General features: G+C 43.9%; 1 protein-coding gene and 1 pseudogene across 2 annotated transcripts in view; both read right to left on the bottom strand.

Annotated features, from left to right (window-relative positions):
• ZFC3H1 (zinc finger C3H1-type containing) overlaps positions 1 to 13717 on the bottom strand; it is a 109970-nt gene that overhangs the window by 77314 nt on the left and 18939 nt on the right. For both annotated transcript variants that reach the window (XM_089674102.1, XM_089674103.1), the window contains exons 4-7: positions 7929 to 8217; positions 7601 to 7821; positions 6531 to 6645; positions 378 to 475 (exon numbers count right to left, since the gene is read on the bottom strand). In XM_089674102.1, the coding sequence (XP_089530228.1) occupies positions 378 to 475; positions 6531 to 6645; positions 7601 to 7821; positions 7929 to 8217 (723 nt within the window). The remainder of the gene's footprint in view (positions 1 to 377; positions 476 to 6530; positions 6646 to 7600; positions 7822 to 7928; positions 8218 to 13717) is intronic.
• LOC149464797 (uncharacterized) lies at positions 11052 to 12305 on the bottom strand (annotated as a pseudogene).

Below are 13717 nucleotides of genomic sequence, written 5' to 3'. Positions count from 1 at the left end.
TGCAAAACATTGGAATTTGAAGAGATTTCTTCAGGAATTTGAGGTCCAAGATAGGACAAAATCCCTATTGTGTTTTGGCACCATAAACAGGTCTGAATAGAAGCCCTTGAACCTGTCCTTTAGAGGCATTGCCACAACTACTGTAAGAGTTTGGTGTTACATATGCACATCTTTATATTTTCTTCATGTTTACTTGCAGACCAAGATGTCTAGCAAAAGTGCAACAAGCTTACAAACATTGACCATTTGTGATTTTAGGTATTTTCAAGACATGCCAGTATAGTGAAATGGTAAGTAAACCAAAATCCAAATGCACGGTCAAATACTTTTAACAAAGCTACTGGCAAGACCAACTTATACAGTAGAATAGGACTTACCCATATATCTGAAGGATATTGATCTGTAACACACAATGCGGAGGGTAAATGTCCCATGGAGCTACAAGCAGAATAATGTAGTCTTGTTGGTGAGGTACCTAAAAAAAAAAAAAAAAATTAAGAACACCCCAGGGAGGTTTGATTGTTGTAAACTAGCTCAAGTAAAGCTTACTTTGCACTTCATCATTAATACAGTCCTAGAATAATTTGCTTTACTAGTCAATGTTTTCCAGCACATCCCACAGATGCTCAATTGAATTGAGATTTGGAGGCCAAATCAATACCTCAAAGACTCCTTCCATTGCTTTAGTGCCCATTTCTGATGCTCGCCAGTCCATTTTAGACTATTTTGGCTATGGACACGGGTCAGCATGGGCATCCTGACCAGTCTGTGGTAACGCAGTCTCATATGCAAAAACTGTGGTGCACAATGTGTTCTGACACCTATCAGAATTAGCATTAACTGTTCAGCAGTGTGAGCTACAGTACCTCTTCTATTGTATAGAGCTACACGGGCCAGCCTTCGCTCCCCACGTTTATCAATGAGGATTGGTCACCCATAACCCCCTTACCAGTTTGCCGAATTTCCTTTCTTGGGCCATTGCCCTTTTTTTCTGCTTTCAATACATCAACTTTAGGAAAAATATGTTCACTTGCTGCCTAATATTTCCCACCTTATTTCAGATGATCAAGTAAGTTAATCAGTTTTATTCACTTTACCTGTCAGTGCTCATAATATTATGGCTGATCGGTGGTGGTGCCATACTGCAAGACTAGTATTGTTCCACTGGCTGGCCTGCACACAGCATTTGTATCCTGGACTTGTCTAAGGGCTCTAGCATCAGGGCATAATACTTTACTGATCTTAGGATCTTGTTGACAGAAAGATCTCTAGTAAAGACCTTGCAAAAGTGCACGTATGCATATACCTGTACATGTGTAGAAATCTTCTTTAATCTTCTTGTTGCCAGTGTTGCAATTTATACATGTATATGTGAGTAAATAACATCAAATGTTTGTAGGTCTATTTTTTGATACTGTACTCATCGTTGTATTACTGACCATTACGCAGCGGTGTACTTTGTTCGAAAGACAATACACAATCGTGGCTTTTTTTTTTTGTTATTCCTGTGGACAACAGGCTTTATGCTGTTTAGTTTATCGAACCTATTTAATCTATTTATCCAGTTTATTCAAAATGAAACTGACCTTAGATCTTAAGCCAAGACTGTGTCCATGGCTTCAACTTTGACCCTAGCTCATGCAATACATAGAACTTCAGTGGGGGGACTACAAAAAACACAGAAGTTATTTAAAGATGGCCTCACACCTTGGTAACCAAAATGCATGGTAATGCAGAATGCACAATTAGTACCATTTATTTTGAAGACCTTAGGCCCAGTATTTCAGTGCACCGCAATGAAACGGATATGGTCCGGTTTTAGTGCGCTGGCAGACCCCATTCAACACTACCTTGATGCAACAAGCAGTAATGCACCATAGATTTGTGAAGAGGGATATCAGGGATAAAACTAGCTACTTTTAGGCATTACAAGGAAACTGTATTTCAGTTTGTCTAAGATATAGCAGGTAAGAGACTCTGTCGTCATCTGTCATCAGCAACAGATCACTAAAATCACGATCAACTGCTGTACTGACTTACAGAAGTGTAGTATTGGGACTTATGAGGTCATTACACTCAATATAAACACTATGCAGAAGCATATTGTTTACATTCACTTTAACCGCTTCCCCGCCGCCCTATAACAGATATACTGCTACAGGGCAACAGGGTGCGCAAAATCACATACACATATATATACAGTGGGGATCGAAAGTTTGGGCACCCCAGCTAAAAATTTGTATTAATGTGCATAAAGAAGGCAAGGAAAGATGGAAAAATCTCCAAAAGGCATCAAATTACAGATTAGACATTCTTATAATATGTCAACAAAAGTTAGATTTTATTTCCATCATTTACACTTTCAAAATAACAGAAAACAAAAAAATGGCGTCTGCAAAAGTTTGGGCACCCTGCAGAATTTATAGCATGCACTGCCCCCTTTGCAAAGCTGAGACCTGCCAGTGTCATGGATTGTTCTCAATCATCGTCTGGGAAGACCAGGTGATGTCAATCTCAAAGGTTTTAAATGCCCAGACTCATCTGACCTTGCCCCAACAATCAGCACCATGGGTTCTTCTAAGCAGTTGTCTAGAAAACTGAAACTGAAAATAGTTGACGCTCACAAAGCTGGAGAAGGCTATAAGAAGATAGCAAAGCATTTTCAGATGTCAATATCCTCTGTTCGGAATGTAATTAAGAAATGGCAGTCATCAGGAACAGTGGAAGTTAAAGCAAGATCTGGAAGACCAAGAAAAATATCAGACAGAACAGCTCGCAGGATTGTGAGAAAGACAACTCAAAACCCACGTTTGACTGCACGATCCCTCCAGAAAGATCTGGCAGACACTGGAGTTGTGGTACACTATTCCACTATAAAGAGATACTTGTACAAATATGGTCTTCATGGAAGAGTCATCAGAAGAAAACCTCTTCTACGTCCTCACCACAAAAATCATCGTTTGAACTTTGCAAATGAACATATAGACAAGCCTGATGCCTTTTGGAAACAAGTTCTGTGGACCGATGAGGTTAAAATTGAACTTTTTGGCTGGAATGAGCAACGGTACGTTTGGAGAAGAAGGGGCACAGAATTGAATGAAAAGAACCTCTGTCCAACTGTTAAGCATGGGGTTGGATCAATCATGCTTTGGGGTTGTGTTGCAGCCAGTGGCACAGGGAACATCTCACGAGTAGAAGGAAAAATGGATTCAATAAAATTTCAGCAAATTTTGGATGGTAACTTGATGCCATCTGTGAAAAAGCTGAAGTTAAAGAGAGGATGGCTTCTACAAATGGATAATGATCCTAAACACACCTCGAAATCCACGGGGGATTACATCAAGAGGCATAAACTGAAGGTTTTGCCATGGCCTTCACAATCTCCTGACCTCAACATAATTGAAAATCTATGGATAGACCTTAAAAGAGCAGTGCGTGACAGACAGCCCAGAAATCTCAAAGAACTGGAAGACTTTTGTAAGGAAGAATGGGCAAAGATACCTCAAACAAGAATTGAAAGACTCTTGGCTGGCTACAAAAAGCGTTTACAAGCTGTGATACTTGCCAAAGGGGGCAGTACAAGATATTAACTCTGCAGGGTGTCCAAACTTTTGCAGACGCCATTTTTTGTTTTCTGTTATTTTGAAAGTGTAAATGATGGAAATAAAATCTAACTTTTGTTGACATATTATAAGAATGTCTAATCTGTAATTTGATGCCTTTTGGAGATTTTTCCATCTTTCCTTGGCTTCTTTATGCACATTAATACAAATTTTTAGCTGGGGTGCCCAAACTTTCGATCCCCACTGTGTGTATATATATATATATATATATATATATATATATATATATATATATATATATATATATATATATATATATATATATATACACACACAATTTTGCATTTCCGGGCAGGGGGCGTGCCCGAGTCACGTAAGCCCTACCTGAGCCACTATTCACGGCCGTCAATCACCGGGTCCCGGCTAGAAATTACTGAGCATCTCCGACGGAGAGAAAGACGGTTTTGTTTACTAACAGTCTTCCTCCCTGTTGGTTTGGGCACACTGCTCTGGATGGCGGTGCACAGCACAACCATCCAGAGCAGTGTGCTTACAGTGAATAACACACCCCCGCCCCCCTAGTAAAAAAAACTCCCTACAGTGTTAACCCTTTGATTGCCCCTCATAGTAACCCCTTCCTGCCCAGTGCCATTAGTACAGTGTCAGGGTTTCTTTTAGCACTGATCACTGTACTGTCACTGGGGATGTCAGTGACACCAAGTCAGTGTCAATGTCTGCCGCAGTGCAGCTAAAATGTCGCTGATCGCCGCCATTACTAAAAGAGAAAAAAAAAATCCAGTATCTATACCACCATTTGCAAATGCTATAACTTTCATGTAAACCAATTTACACGTATTGGGATTTTTTTTTTTTTTAGCAAAGACATGTCGCAGAATATATTTTGGCATAAATTTGACGAAATTTGATTTTTAAAATTTTTTCACTGGACATGTTTAATGGCACAAAGTCTAAAATATTGTTTTTTTTCTCAAAATTGTCAGTCTTTTTTGTTTTAATAGTGCAAAGAATAAAAAAACAGGCGATCAAATACCACAGAAAGAAAGCTCAATTCGTGGGAAAAAAAGGACGTAAATTTAATTTGGGTGCAGTGTTGCATGACCGCGCAATTGTCAGTTAAAGTAACGTAGCGCCATAACGCAAAAAATGGCCTTGTCAGGAAGGGGGGTAAATCCTCAGGAGGGTAAGTGGTTAACAGCACGTGTCTATGGAGCAATCTGTAGAAGCATCATTTCAGCTTATTGATGTCACTGTCTTACCTGAAACCCCACTGGGACCCCAATTTCCAGTGCCATTTAGAAATGGTACAGAGAAGAATAGATACCTCCCCAAAGCAGTTTTAACCACTTGAGCCCTGGAAGATTTTACCCCCTTTCATGACCAGGCCATTTTTTTGCTATACCACACTGTGCTACTTTAACTGGTAATTGTGTGGTCATGCAACGCTGTACCCAAACAAAATTTATATCACTTTCTGCTATAAAACATATCACATTTCTTCATACATTTTAACAAATATGTATTCTGCTACAAGTCTGATAAAAAAAAATCCCAGTAAGTGTACATTGATTGGCTTGCATGAAAGTTATAGCACCTACAAAACTATGGTATACATACTGGAATATTTATTTATACCACTAAGGTCAGTGATCAGCGACTTATTACTGGACTGCGATAGTGTGGAGGACAAACTGATACAAACTAATTGCCATTGATGTTACCAGTGACATTAATAAAGTGATCAGTGATAATACTTTGCACTGTCACTGTCCTAATGACACTGGTTGGGAATGGGTTAACATCTAGGGCAAACAAGGTGCTTCGCAGAGATGAGAAACACAGAGATCCTTCCCTGCATACAGAGCTCTGTGCTGAATGTCAACATGAGCTCGGGGCTGTGATTGTACACAGCTGATCAGCAGGTCCCCGCCCTAAATGACTGGTCAGGACATGTTGACAGGCTCCTGCTGTATGCAATCACAGTGAGTGTAGAAGCATGCCTGATACCTGGAAGTAGGCAGGTAGGCCTTGCCTACAGCGGCCACCCATCTTCAGTACATTGCGGGTAGTCATTAAGTGTTTAAACAGCACTGGGAATTAAAAAAGAAGTACAGCCAAAGCTCATTTGGCTGCACTTCTGTGGATTACAGGAGTGCAGTTCAATCGACAGTCCTGTAACCTGTTTTCAAGGAACAGCGGGCTAAAGTCCACTGTCAGCTGGCGTCACTCAGCCAGTTCAGGCTGTGGAAAGATCCCGACATCAAAGTTGAGATCCACCCCAGCGTCTGGAATGGCACCTGATGCAGGTTCTCAGTGAGCTCTAGAGAGCCTGAGCCAGCTACTCCCTCCCCCTCCACAGCCCAGAGCTCCAGTGAGTGCAATGGGGTGGGGGGGGGCCAAGCAGAGAGCGGTGACTGACAGTCATGCTCTTTGCTCAGAGCGGAAAGAACTCAATGATCAGCAGTCAAGTGATCGCAGAGTTCTCACCCATAGAGCCAGCGGGAGACAGATGCAGTATTGGTAAGTATAATGGGGGGGGAAATACATTTCTTGTAAGGTTAAGAATATGTAAATATTTTCATGTCCATAGTCTGAACAAACCGGCACAAGGTTTTAAAATCACCTTCACATTTTACAAAAACTACTACTTATTCCTGTTGATTAAATAGAGGTGTAGAATAGCAACTAGCAGAAGCACTCACTGGCTCAGTCCCATTTCTCTGCTCTCTACAGCCAGCTGTTGAGGCAAGAGATCAAACACAAAAAGGAGAGTAAAATATTCAACTTAAATAAATGTAAAAAAAAGTTTAAAATAAAATTGCATAACAAGGATGACTGATAGTCTGGAGCATTTGGAGCAAACAGGTCACTTTATAGTGTATGTTTCTTGTCTTGGAGGCTGCAAAAACATCAGCATTCCCCAGCTATCCTACGAGAAGTAAAGTTTACCTGGAGAGTTTGTCTCACTGTCTGTGTCCATTGCAACCTCTTCATAGTTGTCATACTGGTAAACACATCCAGAGCTCTCCAGCTTGTCAGATCGTTTCTGATCTGCATCGAAAGACTGAATTTAAAAAAAAAATAAATAAATAGTAAGATGGGATGTTGACTTACCTTTAAATAGCATTTCTTGAGTACAATACAGGACACAGGATGAGTAGTCATAGACAAAATGGTTTTATATACTGCTACCTTCAGGTGATTGGACCCTCGCAAAAGCTTTGCCAAGGATGCTCCTCATGGCCCCCTCTAATAACCCAACCCACAGGGAACAGAGGAGAAGGACCTGTGTCCTATACTTTAAGGTATGCCATTTATAGGCAAATTAAATACAAGCAAGTCAAGAATTCCACCCGCCAAATTTCCAGTATGTAGGTGGCCATGGGTGTTGAAAAAGGGTTCTCTGCCCAAGAGAGTAACAGGTTTGACCACTCGGAGCTACCCAACTTCTGGTATCCCATTGGCGGTTTATGCAGCCTACTTCTGTAGAGTTGTCCAACTGTGCTCTTAATATGTGACGGTAGAAGGGGGGTCCAGTACAAGAGTTATGGCTTTCGTGACAGAATACTGAACAGGAGCATCAACTCTTGTGGGGACCAGGTGCCCTGGACCATTGGGAAATTGTAGATCCTGCCCCAGCCTAACAGGATGGCATCAATCATTACCACCTCCCAGGAAGAGGAGAGAAAAAATTTCCAGGATCTCAAGGCCACAAGCAGTTGGATATTGATGGAAGTACTAAAGAAAAATGAAAATATTGGGTGAGGTTATAAGAGGTTGCATGGGGAAGGTAGGGGGAAGCATTCCTAACAGCTTTCACAATGTCCAATCACCTGAAGGTAGCAGCATATACCCCATGGTCCAGGACTCCTCCTGTGCCCAGTACTGTATGACTAAGATAAATTTTTTTTACCATAATGTTTTAGGTAACCCCTTGGTCCCACCCCACCATTTGGTAAACAAAACCTGACCTGTGATATTGCTTATGCTCCCCTACATCAAATATACTGAAGACACACCTTGCACCGTTTAGTCTTGTCTCCTACAAGCTTCATGAACCTATTATACTGTTCCTCCTGGTTGGAAAGGTCTCGAATTTTTCTTATTTCTTCTTCTCTTTTTCTTTTTTCTTCTTCTTCCTGTTTCTTTTTCTCCTCTTCCTCTCTGCGCTTTTCCTCAGCTTTCTGTTGTTGCAACTTTTTCCATGCTTTTGTTTGTTGTCTTCTGAGCGCCTGTTTTGCTATAAGAGAGCAAACTATTCAGTGTGCAGCTGCATTAACTTACTACTGTATGTACCATGGGCCCAAAGTCTAATAGAACATCAATAGAAGGTTCAGACTGAATTACCTGCATAAGCAGCACTGTTGACTTTACGTGATGTAATGGAATTTGAGCTTCCCTTCTCAACCTGAGGCTCTGCTTTGGCCTTTTCTTTCTGGTGCTCAGTCCTGACCTTCTCTTTTTGGGACTCTGTTTGAATCTTCTCTTTCTGAGGCTCTATCTTACCCTTTGATAGTTTTTCCTTCCCCTCTTTCATTACCAATTGTTCCTTTTGCTGCCATTTTTTACTTGCAGACTGCAAAGCCAAAAGACGCAAATGAAGCTCCGACAATTCCTCTTCCTCTCTGACAGGGTTCTGGAAAAAAACAATCTTTGTTAGATCCTGCAAATTGTAACCCTATAAAATAGTTAGGAAAAATAACAGATAATTACAAATGCCCAAGAGGTCGCCAGCCATCTAGTAGTAAGCCCTCAGGTGTAAAGGAACTGAAACCCGACTGCTCATAAGCGAAGGAGATGGCTTGTCTGATCCATCTAGATATTGTGGTTTAGATACTTGCTGTCTCTTCCTCGGGCCACTAAACAAAATCAAAAGGTGACTCGACTTCTTGAAGTCACTTACTCTATTCAAATATGTCAGCAAACACCACCTGACATCTAAAAAAAATGAAAAAAAAAACCACTTTGCCCTCTATGTCTTAGGGTTTTGAAAAAAAAAAAAAAAAGGACAGACAATCTCTTGTGGTCTATGAAACCGTGATACCACCTTGGGCAAATAAAGAGGATCTTGTCTAAGCCTCTAATACCAATAGGAAGGGTTCCTTGATCGGCAGGCTCTGAAGGTTTTATCTTTTAGGTAGGCTAAAAGATAAAACCCTAATGGAAATCTGCCACTGGCTCAAATGTTGGCTTGATTAAAGCCTCTAATACTAAGGTCAGATCCCAAGCCGAAAAATTAAGCATCTTAATGGAGGTCACTCTTTCCCTGGCCCCCAAAAACCTCTCAACTAGGGGCTCCGACGCAAGTCTCTGGTCCAAATAGACCGATAAGGTTGTCACTTGCACCTTTAGGGTGTTTACAGCTATACCTTTATCCACCCCTGCCTGGAGAAAGTCTAACACCACAGGGACCGTAGGAAGGGAAACCCCCTTCTCCTGACACAAACTAAAAAAAACAAAAACAAAAAAACAAAAAAAAACACTCCTCACACCTTGGCGTACATCTTTCTAGTAACCTGTTTCTTACTGAGAAGAGTGTCTATCACCCTCCCAAAACACCCCCTTCTTCTAAGGACCTCCCTTTCAAGAGCCAAGCCGTTATGTGAAAAAACTCCAGATTGTGGTGCAGAGTTGGCCCCTTAAAGAGAAGATCCTGACTGGAAGACACTGCAGCGGAGCCACGGACCACCTCTTCAAAGTGGCGAACCAGGTTCTTCTTGGCCATCATGGAGCTAGCAGGATCAGTCTGCAGCTTGACTGACTAAACTTTTGTAGCACCAGCAGGATCAATGCCAGAGGGGGGAATGCATATGTCAGCTCGAAATCCCATTTCTGTGCTAACATGTCCATACCCTCGGACCCCTGTTCCCAGGCCATGAAGAAATAACGCCTCACTTTCCGGTTTTTCCTGCAGGCAAAAAAGGTCTATTTCTGAGCTTCCAAAAACCAGACTAAGCTGCAAAAAGACCTCAGGATTGAGTTTCCACTCTCCCTGGTGGATTAACGATCGGCTGAGAAAGTCTGCTTTCACGTTGGCCAAGCTCTTTATGTGGACCGTGGACACCGAAAAAACCCTACTCTCCGCCCATCCTAGAACCTCCTGAGCTAGGTCTAGGAGCTTCCGGGATCTGTTGCCCCCAGAGGATTCAGGTATGCCATTGTCGACATATTGTCTGACAGAACTTTGACTTATTTTCCCCCGAACCTGTCTTCGAAGGACTTCAAGGCCTGACCTACTGCCAGCAACTCCATGTAATTAAAGGCGGTCCCCCTTAGGTGTGGCTCCTTCAGACCCTGGGCTTGTCAGTCCTCTAGATGAGCCCCTCAGCCCCACTAGCTTGCATCCATGGTTACCCGCACTGGGTCCCAGTGAGCTCATGGTCTTCCTTCCCCCAGATTCTGAGGCTTGGGCCGCCATCTCAGCAAGTTGTTTTTACATTCTCCTGGAGAGAAACCCTCTCGTCCAGGAATTCAGCTTTCCTGCCCTAAGGAGGACAGAAGGAAGAACTGAAGCTCCCTGGAATGTAACTGTACCCACTCAATAGTCGGTATACAAGCTGTCATGAGTCCTTGGACTCTCATGATATGCCCCCAGGAGCAATCCGGAGCCGTTAACCTGGAAATGACCCCCACTACCTTTTCGGTCTTCTCTTGGGGTAAGAAGAGCCTCTGGACTCTGCAGTCCACTACATACCCCAGGAACACCTTGGTTTGGGAGGGGGTCAATGAGGACTTCTCCCGATTGACAATCCACCCCAAAACCTCCAAGGTGAAGATCACTTTTTCCAGGTCTCTCAGGAATTGTTGCTGTGAGAACCTGTAGATCTACAGATAGTCTAGGTAAGAGATGAGGGAAATCCCCTGAAGGTGTAAATACACCACTACCTCAGCCAGGACTTTGGTGAAGATTCTTGGACTGGCCGCCAGCCCGAAGGGCTCGAACTGCCAATGATTGACCCCCTGTTCTGTGAATATAGTGAACCTTAAGAAGGCTTGGTATTTCAGGTGATGGGAACGTGGAGGTAGGCGTCCTTGAGGTCAAAACTCTTTTGAGCAGATGTTTCCATACACTGTAAATACTTTCCATCTGGAACTTTTTGTACAGCAGGAACCTATTCAACCTTCTTGGGTTTATGATCAAACTGAATTTCCACGAAGGCTTCAGGACCACAAAGACATGGGAATAAAACACCCGTACAGGCTGGTCCGTCACCACAGGGACAATTACCTACTGATCTGCTAAGTGCCTGATCCCTCCCAAAGAGGCCCTCTGCCTTTGTCCTGTCTCTAGGGGGACAAGTAAACACAAAAGGCATGAGGGGGGGAGCGAAGAGAATTCCAGCTAGTAACCCTCCCTTATCAACTGCAGGATGTACGGGCTCTCCAAAATCTTCCCCCATTGATGGAGGAACCTTGATAGCCTTCCGTCCACCATGAGATCTATGTCATTTGGGATCCTTACTGGTGGGTTTAGAGCCTGAAAAAAAAGGTCTGTCTCCACTTATTGGCCCATTTCTTGGGAGAGCCCTGCCTAAGTCTTTGCTGGCTCCGATTAAGGGCTCGTAAAAACGTCTTCCCCTCATCCTTTTTGGCCTTGATGGGGAATTTTTTCCCCTTTTTGGCGGACCATGATAGCACCTGGTCCAGCCCTGAGCCAAACAGCAAGAAACCCCCAAAGGGCAGACCACAGAGTCAAGCTCTTGATGTCTGATTGCCATCCCAGATCTTAACCCACACTGCTCTCCGGGCTGAGTTGAGAAACGCTAACACCTTAGCCGATGTCCTAACCATCTCTACCGCAGCATCTGCAAAGGCAACTGCCTTACTGACCACTTCAATGGATTCTAACACCTCTTCTGTCTGGTCTTCCCCCTTATTCTCTTGGTACCCAGAGAGATGTGATCAATTACTCTATGCATCCAAGCATCAGAATTCCTAGCGATGCAAGCTGTTGCCAAAGCTGGGGCCATAGAAGCTGCGTTGGCCTCCCAGGCTCAGACCTACGGTCCATCTGATCCTTGATGTTACCTGAATCCTCAAAGGACAGGTCATATTTTTTTTTTTAGACACTTGTGATAATGCAGCATCTAGCTTGGGAGTCTTAAAGAATTTATCTTCCTCCTCTTCCTTAAAGGGGTACAGTCTTTTCCAGGTCTTTAATTTTAAGAACTTTCTCTCTGGATCCTTCCATTCTCTCAAGACAATATCTTTGAGAGATTGGTGTACGGGTTGTACCCTAGTTAGCGGTTTCACCAACCCCCTATACATCTTATCTTGAGCCGAGACCTGTGTTGGTGGTTCTGGGATGTTCTCTGAGGTGTAAATAGCACTTAGGAACCCCTCCATATCATCTGCCACAAAAAGGTGTCTAGAATCCTCGCTAGCCTGGCTATCACCTTCCAAATCTTCCCCCTCTTCCAGGGAGCTTTGGTGAAAAGCATCGGCTTCCTCTAGGTCTTCCTCCTCTGTGACCTGCGAGCATGAAGGACCCAAATCCAACCCCCCCCCCCCCCCCCACACACACACACACTGCTTCTTTGCTCAAGTGGCTTTTGATGAAGATCTATTGCAGATGAGCCCTCCCTAGATCACCGAGTATCCACCTCTCTGGATGTTAGAGCTGTCTTGAAGGTTTGTAAGGTGGCCAACATCTCTGTTTGCACCGACAAAAAGTCCTTCATTACTGCCGAAGTTTCTTTCCCTGACAACTTGTGGGTCCGGCATGCTCTTCCAGAGCTTTATCATTGCAATAACCACACAGTTTGGAGGGGGGGGGGGGGATGGGTTTAGCCTTAAGTGTCTTGTGGGTGCTCTCTTGGGTAGCATCCCCGACCCCTCCAGGTACACCTGTAGGGGAGTGGGTGTACTCTGCCACCTTCCTCTCCCCCACCAGCCGAGTCTGACTCACCGCCCATTGTCTTCTCACTGACTGCAGCCTCTGCCTCGCCTTTCACCCTTAGCAGGGTCCTTTGGGACTGCGTCACCTTTGCCGGGCTCCTGGGTGCACGCTCCCAAGGGTAATTCCTGGAGGCTCCTCACTGGCCTCATGAGGAAGGAAGCGCCGACTGGCACTGCCATCTTTAAGGCGGAAATCCCACCCTCACCGGAAGTCCTACTGAGAGAAAGGCTTGGTCTGCAGCCTAGCTCCCATGGACCCTGGGCTCTCCTACCTGCCTTCTGGAAGAACTAATAGCGGACTGCACCGCAGTCACCCCACAGGGGTGTGCCGCGTAATTCAACATGCTGGCCGGAAGTCTTCATACCTGCCAGAAGCCACCTCCCATGGACATGCCTCCTCGCTGCCCCGGAAGAGGGAGGAAGGGTGCCCATCCCTGGAAAGCCAGACACTTCCACTGTGCCAGGGAAGCTCCAATCAACTGGGACCCCTAGAGTGAGTGAACCCGGTTACAGACTGCCCTCCCCCGAGGGGGGGACCTTGCAGCCCCAGGCCTTAGGTCTACAGAGGGAAAAAAAAAAAAAAAAAAAAAAAAAAAAAAAAAAACACGTTTTGCTGCAGGGAAACCCAATTAAAAAAACTGAGGAGTGTGGATGGGGTGGAGGGCAGAGAATTTAAACTCTGTCAATTTTTGATTGTGTTTCCTGTCAGGTGAAGCTAGTCATCTCTCAGGAGTGCCTTTCTGGAAGATGACTAGAGGAAGAATACTCTTCTTGGAGTACAGACAATGCTGTGAGTGCGCTGGGGATCCATTGCAGTACAGAACTAAAAACATGTCTGACAGGTGGCACATGACCTTTCCATATTCACTGCTGAAGGTTTCTGCAGCCAGGAGTGAAGGTGAAAGTAGCAGTTTCTCTATCCATCTTTACCAAACAAATAGAGGTTGACTCTCACATATACTGTTTTATTGCTGTCTGTATTCGAGTTAAGGAGATTCACTCTCTGGGGCTTACTCACACTGCAGGCACACTAAAATGATCTATTTTAGGCTAAGTTTACACTAACTTCAATAACGGGCATTTGATGAGTGTTTTTGAAGCTCCACAAATGCCTATCAAAATTGTGTGCATTGCAGTGTTGTTCACATGGTTGCATTAGCATTGCATCGTATCAAAATTGGCCCGAGTCGTGTATTTTGCACGGCTTTGCCACTTCCCAAATGCTTCCATTGGTCTCA

Source organism: Staurois parvus, unplaced genomic scaffold, assembly GCF_062004578.1.
Source record: "Staurois parvus isolate SC_StPar_1 unplaced genomic scaffold, SC_StPar_1.0 ptg000147l, whole genome shotgun sequence".
In the NCBI taxonomy this organism is placed as follows: domain Eukaryota; kingdom Metazoa; phylum Chordata; class Amphibia; order Anura; family Ranidae; genus Staurois; species Staurois parvus.
This window is presented reverse-complemented; position numbering and strand designations above follow the sequence as displayed.